This window comes from Lepidochelys kempii, chromosome 4 (assembly GCF_965140265.1).
Source record: "Lepidochelys kempii isolate rLepKem1 chromosome 4, rLepKem1.hap2, whole genome shotgun sequence".
Classification (NCBI taxonomy): domain Eukaryota; kingdom Metazoa; phylum Chordata; order Testudines; family Cheloniidae; genus Lepidochelys; species Lepidochelys kempii.
In genome coordinates, this window is record NC_133259.1 from 120,625,709 (window position 1) to 120,637,803 (window position 12,095).

General features: G+C 51.5%; 1 protein-coding gene across 8 annotated transcripts in view; it reads right to left on the reverse strand.

The window, feature by feature from the left end:
* RGS12 (regulator of G protein signaling 12) overlaps positions 1-12,095 on the reverse strand; it is a 181,772-nt gene that overhangs the window by 34,755 nt on the left and 134,922 nt on the right. For all 8 annotated transcript variants that reach the window (XM_073342641.1, XM_073342637.1, XM_073342638.1 and 5 more), the window contains one exon: positions 906-1,085. In XM_073342641.1, coding sequence (XP_073198742.1) covers positions 906-1,085 — 180 coding nt within the window. The remainder of the gene's footprint in view (positions 1-905; positions 1,086-12,095) is intronic.

Genomic DNA, 12,095 nt, shown 5'->3' on the forward strand with positions numbered 1-12,095 from the left:
AGGGCTCCCACAACCTGTCAGGGGAACAGATAATGGAGCAGCCAAAGCTCCCTCCTCTCTCCCCTTCAATGTACCAGGTGGCCAACCCGTGACGTTGTGATTATCAACTGTAGAGAACTGCTGCTCAGTGTCCCCTACTTCCTTCCTGTAGCAACAGGGCCGATTCAATCATTTCAGTTTAAAAATCTCAGAACATGGCTCATAGGTAGTTTTCAATTCATATATATCATCAGATACAAGCTTTCTTAACACAATCACCCTTAAGGATCAGAAGCTGGATACTACTCTAGTAAAGGGATAAATTCTAAGGATGAAAGGGAAGTTCATTTTCCATCATTATTTAACCCTTGACCTCTCTGCTGGATGGACAGCAAGGATGATATTTTGAGACAGTAGCAGTGGTGGGTGTTGTGACGTAGGCAATTGTCCACTGGGAACTTGACTGAAATTACCAACTCACTCCACCTAGGTCATTGAAAGCACCCCTCAATTGTACTAGTATTCACTACTAACCCTGGCTGAATTGTAACTGGCTACCTGCGGTTGAAAATACCAAAACTTAGTTTTCTAGCAATTGTGGACTTCAATCAAAATCAACTTCTGAATTAGCGCATGAAGTATAATTACCTCATTTCATTAGCTGTAGAACAAAATGCATTTATTTAAGCAATACATAAGGGAGTTAGTAACTTCTGTTATAACGGACAAAAACCTATCCACAAATAAAACAATTTGTACATTAAGACTTGGCAACTAGATACTTTGTCAGCGCTAGTAAATTTGAAAACTCATTAGCTTCTATACATTCTTGTTGATCTTCCAACAAGTTTGGGGAGTGGGAGGAGAAGTTCAGCTACAGATAAGAACTTAGTTTTCAGAAAAGTAACAATTTAATCAAAAGTTACCTTTTTTGGTGTTGAGATATGGGACCGCTCTGAGCTGATACTGTGTTTAGATGTAGGGCTGCTGGGAACACGCTGTGGATCAGGAATAGGGCGACCTTCTACTTCAGCCAGAATGCATTCTTGGTAAAGCGGGGATTTCAGAAAGCGAGTATAGCTATCAAACTTCATCAGATTAAAAATCTGAAATGTAAATGCAGTGAGATAATGGTTATACAAGATTAAATCTCATATGAAGAATGCAGGCCTATTTTTCAAGAATTACGTTCTTAAAACTCAGAGCATTAATGTGAAGACATAACAGGCTTGCTTTTGTTGAAGTCAGTGGGAGTTGTGCACCAATTTCAAATGAAATAGAACTGAGTCCTAGTCTCTTAGCATAAGGCTTTATTTTTACATAAGGTCCAAGAATGGTCAAAATGAAAACCAATGTAGATTAAAAAAAAGGTTACTTACCTTTCGTAATTGTTCTTCAAGATGTGTTGCTCATGTCCATTCCATTCTAGGTGTGCATGCATTCCATTCTACATGTGCGGCTGTTGGAGATTTTTGCCTTAGCGGTATCCGTAGGGTCAGCTGTGGCGCACTCTAAAGTGCTGCGCTCATGTGTCAGTATATTAGGCACTGCCGGCCTTAAGCCCTTTCAGTTCCTTCTTGCCGGAAACTCCAACACAGGGGCAGGAGGGCGGGTAATGAAATGGACATGAGCAACACATCTCGAAGAACAACAGTTATGAAAGGTAGGTAACTGTTTTTTCTTCTTCTAGTGCTTGCTCATGTCGATCACATTCTAGGTGATTCACAAGCAGTATCCCTGGAGGTGGGCTCAGAGTTCATGGTTGTGCGGCTTGCAACACTGCTCTACCAAAGCTAACATTGTCTCAGGCTTGCTGGGTAAGCGCATAAACATGTGGACAGATGACCAGGTAGTGGCCCAGCAGATATCCTGAATTGACACCTGGACCAGGAAGGCTGCCGATGAAGCCTGCGCCCTAGTCAAGTGGCCAATCACTGTCGCCGGGAGAGGCACCTTCACCAGATCATAGCAGTAACAGATGCAGGCCGTGATCCAGGATAAAATCCTGTGAGCAGACGCTGTGCAACGTTTCATCCTGTCCACCACTGCAACAAACAACTGTGTTGACTTGCAAAATGGCTTAGTCCTGTCAATGAAGTAAGCACTCTGATCTCAGAGACCATATGGGCAGACGTTATTGTGACCAGGAAAGAAACTTTCCAGGAGAGGAGGAGAAGGGAGCAGGAAGCTAGAGGCTCAAAGGGAGAACCCATGAGCCGTGACAGCATGAGGTTCAGGTCCCAGGGTGGGATGGGATCCCCGATGTGCAGGTAGTGACACTCCAGACCTTTCAAAACCCAGTTTGTCATGTCATGACCGAAGACCAACCTGCCCTGGAGCAGAGGATGGAAGGCCGAAATAGAGGCCAAGTGGACTTTGATTGATGACAAGGACAACCGTTGGAGCTTGAGATGCAGAAGATAGTTCAGGATCGCCTGCAGAGAAGCCTGCTCAGCCCGGATACTCCGGTCCGAGGTCCAGCACATAAACCTCTTCCACTTGGCCAGGTAAGTCACTCTGGTCAAGGGCTTTCTGCTACCCAACAAGATCTGTTGGACATGGGCTGAGCATTCCTCCTCATTCAGCCATGCCGTAGCCATGCTGTCAAGTGCAACACCGCCAGATTTGGGTGAAGAAGACTGCTGTGGGTCTGGGACAGCAGGTCCGGCCAGAGGAGTAGCTGCAGCAGGGTGGCTACTGAAAGATCCAGCAGCATGCCGGACCAGTGCTGTCAAGGCCACGTGGGGGCTATCACAATAACCTTCACCCTATCCTCTTTGATCTTCGCAAGGATTCTCTGGGTCAACAGCACTGGCTGGAAGGGGCCCCAACCATGGGAGCAGAAAAGCATCTGACAAGTAGCCCATGTCCATCCCCCGGATCAAACAGAACACGTGACATTTCCTGACCTGATGGGATGCAAACAAGTCCACCTGGGGAGTCCCCTACCTCCAGAAGATCATACTGACTGCCTCCGAATGGAACAACCACTCATGGTGAGACAAGAAGGTCCTACTGAGGTGATCTGCTAACACGTTCCTGGTCCCAGGCAGATGCATGGCTACCAGATGAATAGCATGCTGCACACAGAAGTCCCAAAAGTGGAGAGCTTCTTGGCAAAGGGCTGACCATCTGGCTCCGCCCTGCCTGTTGATGTAATACATCGCAGCGGTATTGTCCGTTAGGACCTGCATTACTTTGTTCCTCAAGTGAGACAAGAAAGCCTGGCAGGCCAGGCAAACCGCTTTGAGCTCTCTGACGTTGATATGGAGGGCCAGATCGTTCCATAGCCAGCAGCCTTGCATGCTGAGATCGCCCAGTGGGCTCTCCAGCCCAGGTCCAAAGCATCAGAGATCAGGGTCAGCGACAACGATGGGGCCGTGAAGGGAACTCCTTCCAGCACCGACCCGGAGTCCAACCACCAATCCAGGCACAACCAGATGTGATCCAGCACCCTGACTACCCAGTCTAGGTTGTGTCTGTTGGGTATATAGATCAACGCCAGCCACACTTGCACAGGCGGAGATGGAGCCAGGCATGACAGATCATGTATGTACATGTGGCCATGTGGCCCAACAACCAAAGGCAGGTGTGAGTAGTCGTGACTGGGTGGTTCTTCACATGGGAGATCAGGTCCGAGACGGCCTGAAAACGCCTCCGGAAGGAAGGCTCTGGCTTGTGTGGAGAACTCTATTCATTGGACCAGCCTTAATGTGGATTTTTTCTCGTTTGTCAACAGGCCCAGGTTGTGACAGGTGGAACACACCAGACTGATGCTCCTCTACACTTGTTCCTGAGACCAGCTCTTGATGAGCCAATCATCAAGATATGGAAAGACCTGGACCCCTCAATGCCTCAGGTAAGTGGCCACTGGTGCCATACATTTTGTGAACACTCTTGGCGCCGATGAGAGGCCAAAGGGCAGAGCCGTGAATTGGAAATGACGTCCACCCACTACGGAGGAAACGTCTGTGATCTTGGAATATGGAAATAAGTGTCCTTCAAGTCAAGGGTGGCGTACCAGTCTCCTGGATCCAGGGAGGGGATGATGGAGGCCAGGGAGACCATGTGAAACTTCTACTTCTTGAGGCATTGCAGGTCCAGAATGAGTCTCAGGCCCACTTTTGCTTTCAGGATTAGGAAGTAGAAGGAGTAGAATCCTTTTCCTTTCATGTCCCGAGGGACCTCCTCTACTGCCCCCAAGTGCAGGAGGTTAGCCCCGAGATACCATCACCAGCATCCAGTGGTCCGAGGTGACCCGAGACCAGGCCAAATGGTAGGGATGAAGATGGTCGAGGAAAGAACAACGTGGATCCGGGGAGCTGACTGGGGTGTCACTCTCGAGCGCACCTTCAAAGTGAATGCTTCTGGCCCCTGGGATGCTTTGCCAGGCCGGGCTGCGGGGATGAGCAGGAGGAGGAAGGGCAGTGACTAAAGCTCGTGTCTCTATCCCTTCTCTCACAGACTTCTGTCGAGGCTGCCAAGGCCTTGGTGGTGGCGGCCGGAATTTCTTCCTCGCTGATTGTGGTATATGCAGACCCAGGGAACGAAGGGTGGCCCGAGTGTACTTTAGGCCATGCAGCTGTGCATCTGTCTGCTCTGCGAAGAGACCATTCCCATCAAATGGGAAATCTTGAATTGAGGCCTGCATTTCTTGGGACAGGCTAGTGGTCTGAAGCCAGGAACCGCGCCTCATGACCACCCCAGCTCCGAGCCAGCTGTGTCCCACACCATTTGAAGGAAGTACTACTGCAGTACCCTCCTCCACCATGGCGCCAAACTCCTGGGCCAAGTCCTGGGGCAGGGACTCCTTGAACTTACGGAGGGAGTCCCATAAGTTAAAATCATATCTGCCCAAAAAACCCGGTGGTTCACCATCCAGAACTGAAGGCTGGCTGTTGTATAAATTTTCCTCCCAAAATGGTCCAGCCTCTTGGCCTCTTTATTTTTGGGGGTTGAACTGCTGTGTTTTGCTTGTCCTTTTCGTTGGCCAGAGAGACGACCAGCTAGCCTGGAGCCATGTACTCGAACCCCTTGGCTGGGATGAAGTACTTTTTCTCAGCCCTCTTGGAGGTGGGAGGGATGGACAATGGGGTTTGTCAGAAGGCCATGGCAATTTTCAAGACCCCATCATGCACTGGTAGTGCAACACGAGCAGGGGTAGACGCCAAAAGAACATTGAATGGGGTGTCTACATGCTCAGCCATTTCCCCTACCTCTAGGCCCAAGTTCTCGGCCACCCATCAAAGCAGAGCCAGGTGCTCTTTAAAATCATCCGGCGGGCCCAGCACCGCCTCATCCAGGGATGAGGAAGACTGTACTGCCCGAGAGAGGCCCCAGGGCATCATCACATGCGGAGGAAGGGGGTTTTGGGGCGGACACTCGCTCCTCTACCACGACCTACGAGTGCTGTCAACTGTTGCTCCGAGGTGGTGGCTGATGAATGGTACAAAGAGGGCATCAGCATCACAGGCATGCTCCACGCACTCCAGTAGGGCCACTGCGTTGGCCACTGGTCTTGTTGCCAAGGCAGCATTGCAGAGGTTGACAAACCCTCAGATGCTCAATTGCACTGGTGATGCCTCAGCGAGGGGAAGAGGAGTGAGTGCCCATCCTGAAACCCCCTTCCTTCATGGGGGATGATGCCGGCGGTACAGTCATCCTCATCCCTGGACAAGGCGGTGCCTGAATCTGTCGGCTAACCGTCGCCACTGGAGACCAGCACTTCAAATAGGAGGACCAGTACCACAATGGAGATCGTTCCCACAGCGTGGTGGATGGTGTTCTGCACCGAGAAGACTACCGGCAGGAAGATGAACAGTTCCAGCAATATGGTAACCAGCACCTCCCCCTAGGTGACCCACATTGAGAGGGTGGAGACCGTGATTGCGGTACTGGTGATTTGGGGTGAGCCGCAGAGGACCTGGGCTGCGAAGCCAGAGATCCGTGGCATGGAGCTGGAGAGTACTGCCTTGGCTCTGAGGATCGGTGGCACTCAACTGCCCTCTGGGTGGTCCTGATGACTAGCTTGCTCTCATAGGGAGCCTTTGCCACTTCCTGTGGCACATGAGGTGCCGCAGAGCTGGTAGAGGCCTCTGCTCTCTAAGCACAGGGAAAGCCTGGGAAGGCATCAGTCCCGCCACAAGTCTGGGTCTCCTATTGCTCCCAGGAGTCAGTGGTGGATCCCTTGTGGCGGCAGGGGCCCCGATTGGGGAGACACATCCATGTGGCTTTGGTGTGGGCGGGCAGCCTGAACTGGGTCCTTTGCCCTATACCCAATGGCCTTTCTTGCCGGGTGCCAGGGAGCCCTGCTTCTTGGCCTTCTTTTTGGGCACCGGTGACAGAGTGTGGTGCCGGGTGGAGCTCAGTGTCGGGGGTGTGCTACGCACCCAGGCCGAGGTACTACGGGTAGAGTCCGGCCAGGAAGGTTCGGAAGCTGGGTGGCGAGCAGCCTCCATGAGGAGGGTCCTCAGATGGATATCGCACTTTTTCTGGGTCCTGGGTCAAAAGTTTTTGCAAATGCAACACTCGTCCTTCACATGCGACTCCCCCAGGTACTTCAGGCAGCTGCTGTGGGGTCACTAACAGGCAAAGGCCTGTTGCAGTCCACGCAGGGCTTAAACCCCAGAGACCGGGGCATGCCCCGCCTGGGGCCAAGTCCGCATTGGGACTCTAACTTTTAACTACACTTAACAACTACATTACACTAACTATTATGAACAAACTATTTACAAGGCCCTAAGGCTCACAGTCAGACGAGACAAAAAATGCTAGCCCTTGCTAGGCAAGGAAAAGGCGCTCTGACTAACCACCACAGGCAGTAAGAAAGAACTGAGAGGGCATAGGGCCGACATCACCTAATATACCGATGCCTGAGCGCGGCACTCAAGAGGGTGCTATAGCTGACCCTAAAGATACCACTGGGGAAAAATCTCCGATGACCGCACATGTGGGTGTGTGCACACTTAGAATGGAATCAACATGAGCAAGCACTCGAAGAAGAATCAATGTTTTTTAACATATACAAAAATAATTTAATTAAATCAGATTTTTTAAGTAAATTAAAAACATGTTTCTTTTTAAAATTCTATTTTAAAATTAAATTTGAAATTATGAGAACCTACAAAGCCTAAACTTACTCTATTAAAATCATTTACATCATTTTAGAAAAATTAAGCAGTATATATTTACTGCCAAAGTCTTAAAGAAAGTTGAACCACTTGAATTGATGCACGGCAGCCAGAAAACTTTTACCCTACCAGCATCCGTCAGGTCAGCCTGGGTGCCTCCTGGAGTTGCGCCTTCATGGCGCTCAATATAGAGCTCTGCCGACTCACCACCCCCCTCAGTTCCTTCTTGCGGGCTACTCCGACAGAGGGATAGGAGAGTGGGTATTGGAAAGGACATGAAGAACGCATCTCAAAGAACAGATATGAGAAGGAGAATAACCGTTTTTCTTCTTCAAGTGTTGTTCATGTCAATTCCAATCAGATGACTCACAAGCCCAAGCTCAGGAGAGGGAGTCAGAGTCATCCACTGATTGGAGCACCACTCTTCCAAAGGCAACATCGTCTCTGGCCTGCTGGGTGATTGCGTAGTGCGTGGTGAAAGTTTGTATGGAGAACCACACCGCTGCTCTGCAGATTTCCTGGGTGGGAACACCGTTAAAGAGGCCTGAGTCCTGGTGGAGTGCGCAGTGATCAGGGGAGCAGGCACCTACCAGGTTGTAGCACTCACGGATGCAAGATGTGATCCATGACAAAATCCATTGAGAAGAGTCAAGAAGACCTTTCATTCTGTCTGCCACTACCACAAATAACCAGATGGACTTTTGGAATGGCTTCATTCTCTCAATGTAGAAGGCTAGTGCTCTGTGGACATCCAATGAGCGAAGCCTCTGCTCCCTGACACTTGAGTGTGGCATAGGATAGAACACTGGGAGGAAGATGTCCTGGCTAATGTGAAACTGGGAGGCAACCTTTGGGAGGAAAGCTGGGTGAGGCCTGAGCTGATCCTTGTCCTTATAGAACACAGTGTTAGGAGGTTCTGATGTTAAGGCCTTGAGCTCAGACACCCTCCTGGCTGAGGTTATCACTACCAGAAACACCACCTTGTATGAGAGTTAGAGTAGGGAGCATGTTGCCAAAAGTTCAAAGGGCAGACCCATGAGTCTGGAAAGGACTAGATTGAAGTCCCAAACTGGTACAGGCTGTCGGACATGTGGGTATAGCCTGTCGAGACCTTTAAGGAAACAGCTGACCATAGGATTAGCAAAGCCCAAGCGGACCTCTGCGCCTGGGTGGAAGGCAGAGATGGTGGCCAAGTGAACCCTTATTGACGACATGGACAGCCCCTGCTGCTTGAGATGGAGAGGACAGTCCAGTATAAGTGGTACAGAGGCGAGCATTGGGGACCAACGGTGCTGCATCGACCAGATTGAAAATCTCTTCCACTTGGCGAGGTATGTGACCCTCGTGGAAGGTTTCCTACTGCCAAGGAGGACTTGTCTAACCAGATCCGAGCAGGAGAGCTCCATTGGGTTCAGCCATGGAGCTTCCACACCATGAGGTGTAGCGACTTGAGGTTCGGGTGTTGGAGACAGCCGTGATCCTGCATTAGTAAGTCCAGGAAGAACAGCAAGGTGACTGGGGCTTCCATGGACATTTCCAGGAGTAATGTGTACAAGTGCTGACGGGGCCAGGCTGGAGCTATCAATATGACTGAGGCTTGCTCCCTCCGTACCTTGAGGAGCACCTTGTGGATGAGAGGGATAGGTGGAAATGCATATAGGAGATGGCCTCCCCATGGGAGGAGGAACATGTCTGCGATGGAGCCCAGGCTGTGACTCAGGAAGGAACAAAACTGCTGGCACTTCCTGTTGCGTTGTGTGGAAAACCACCCTGATGGAAGATTGAGTTCACAACATCCAGGCAAAGGGACCACTCTTGGCTGTGGAATGATCTGCTGAGATAGTCCACCAACTCATTCTGTACTCCAGGGAGGTATGATGCTTGCAGATGTATTGAATGCTCTACACAGAAGTCCCACAGCATGAGGGGAGAGGAACATGCATCCCCGTTTGTTGATATAAAACATTGCCATGGTGATGTCTGTCATAACTTATACACATCTCCCTGTCAAGTGGGCTCAGAAAGTCTGGCAGGCCAGGTGCACGGCTCTCAGCATTCTGACATAGATATGGAGAGCGAGTTCTGCCTGCGATCACAGGCCTTCTGTTCTGAGTTCTCCCAAATGTGCTCCTCAGCCCAAGGCTGACACTTCCATCACTAGCGAGAGAGACGGCTGAGGGCTGTTGAAGGAGACCACTGCACATACTACCTGTGGGTCAAGCCACCACACGAGGGAGCTGAGTATTGGGCGAGGCAGGGTTACGTCTTGTCCAAACTGTCCCGGACTGGCCAACACACTAACACTAGCCACGACTGAGAAGGTCAAAGTCTGAGTCTGGCATGCTGTACTATTTAGGTACAAGTCACCATGTGTCCCTGTAGTTTCAGGCAATTCCTTGCTGTGGTGGTGGGGAACTGCCTGAGACCTTGCCGAGGGACCGAAACCTTGCTTCTGGGAGGTATGCCCTGGCCTGTGTCGAATCCAGTACTGCCCCTATAAACTCCATCCTCTGAACCGGGGACAGTGTTGATTTCCCTTCATTCAGAAGGAGGCCCAGTTCATCGAACATCATTCTTATGAAGTTGACTTGTGCCTCCACTTGAGACCTGGAGCAGCCCTTGATGAGCAGGAACGCAGCCACGACTACCATTTACTTAGTGAACACTTGAGGTGGTGCTGATAGGCTGAATAGGAGGACTGTGAACTGGTAGTGGGTGGTGTTCACCACAAACTTAAGGGACAGAATTATTGCTATGTGAAAGTACACATCTTCAAGTCGAGGGCAGCATACCAGTCTCTTGGATCCAATGAAGGGATGATGGAGGCCAAAGAGACCATGCAGAACTTGAGCATCTTCATGAACTTGTTGAGTTCTCAGAGATCTAGGATGGGCCTGAGCCCACCTTTGGCATTCGGTAGTAGGAAGTATCGGGAATAGAAACCCTTGCCCTTCTGCTCCTGAGGAACCTCTTCCATTGCCCCTAACGAAAGGAGTGAGTGCACCTCCTATATAAGGAGTTGCTCATGAGAGGGGTCCCTGAAGAAGGACGGGGAAGGGTGGTGCAAGGGTGGGAGGGCACAGAATTGGATGGAATATCTGCTCTCTACCGTGCGGAGTACCCAGCAGTCTGAACTGATACGGGGCAATGCACGGTAGAAAGGGGATAGTCGGGACGAAAAGGTAAGACAGGGTAGATCCAGTTTTTGTCCTGGGGCGCTGTCCTCGACCGCACCCTCAAATGGCTGTTCTGGAGCTGGAAGGTGGTTTGGGCTGGCCAGAGCTCTGCCCCGAGGACAGGTGCAGCCTTTTTTGCTGCTCCTATGCCTCCTCTGAGGAGCATCCAGCTGGTTCTGCAGTTGGTAGAACTGCGAGGGAGGCTGCAGCCGGAAGTGCCTGCGCTGAGTTGCGGGAGTATGGAGGCCCAAGGACTTGAGGGTGGCCCTGGAGTCCTTTAAACTGTGGAGTCTTATCTGTTTTCTTGGAAAAGAGGGCCGAACCCTCAAAGGGGGGGTCGTCAATGGTCTGTTGGACCTCGTAGGGAAGACCCGAGACCTGCAACCAGGAACTCCTCCTCATTGCCACCCCTGTGGCCATTGCGCAGGAGGCAGCATCTGCCCCATCCAACACTGCCTGTAGGGAAGCTCGTGCAATTAGTTTCCCTTCTTCCACCAGAGCAGAGAATTCCACACTGGAGTTGTGCAGCAGCAGCTCTGCAAATTTGGCCATCATGCCGCACGTGTTATACAAGTATCTGCTCACGATGGCCTGCTGGTTCGATACGAAAAGCTGCAACCCCCCAGTGGAGTAGATCTTCCTTCCAAACAGATCTAGTTTTTTTTAGCACCCCTATTTTTAGGGGAGGGCCCCTGGTGGTCCTGGTGCTCATGCTGATTAGCTGCATCGACCACCAGGAAATCAGGGGGTGGGTGGGTATTTAAGTGTTCATATCCTCTTGAGGAAACAAAGTACTGCCTTTCATTTCTCTTGGGGAAAAAGAGGCTAGGGTCTGCCACAAGGTCTTTGTGGTCTCAGTGGTAGTCTTAATTAACAGCAAGGCAATATGGGCGGGGCTGAAGAGGGTGAGGATATCTACCATGGGGTCAGCATCCTCTCCTCCTCTGCCTGGATCCCCAGGTTCTGGGCCTCCTGTCACAGCAGCTGCTGTAGGACCCTGTTGTCTTCCAAGGCTAGAGCCGTCAATGTCCCTGCCACAGTCTCATCTGGGGAGAATGAGGAGGAAAGCACTGGAAACGGGCCCTGCTCACTCCCCTCAGTGCCCAGGGGGTCACGTGGCACCCAGTATTGCTGCAATGCCATGTCAGCAGCATGCGGTGCCGGGGTCGCTGAGATCATCGGTGCCAATGTAGTCGGTGCCGAAGTCACTGATGCCAGCGGTGTCGGCACCGCAGGCAAAGGGAGGGGCGTCGGTGCTGCCGATGCCTGCGGTGGGACGAAGGAAGCCAATATTACCAATGCAGATCTGGACCTCGACCCCTAGTTCTGTCCTTGGCCTTGATGATATGCCCAGGGCATCCAGAGGGGCCACCGAGGTGGGGGTTGCCACTGAGGTGGCCACAGTGCCGGAAAGGGCTGGAGGTCACGCCGGGACCTTCTGTTCCTGGTCCTATCGGAGCAGTAGGACTCTGCCTCCGACTCCGAGGTCTCCGAGAAGGAGGACCACAGAGGAGCAATGCTCCACGGTGCCGGTGAGTGGTGCCGGGAACGGGGGGGACCTGTGTGGCTCCCCCACGTGGGTGGACCATGCCTGGGAAAGGTGTGCTGGAGATGGAGATTGGTGTGCCATCATTGCCGGCTTACTCCTTGATGGGATCGGGCGGTCACCGGCGACTTGTCCCTCCTCTGTTGGGAGGACGGCGCCGTGAGGCGCATAAGGTCCTGAGTTGCCTTGAATGCCTCTGACATAGAGGGGAGCTGGAGCTCTCCACCATGGCAGTTCAGAGAGCAGCGAGGGTTCAGACTCAAC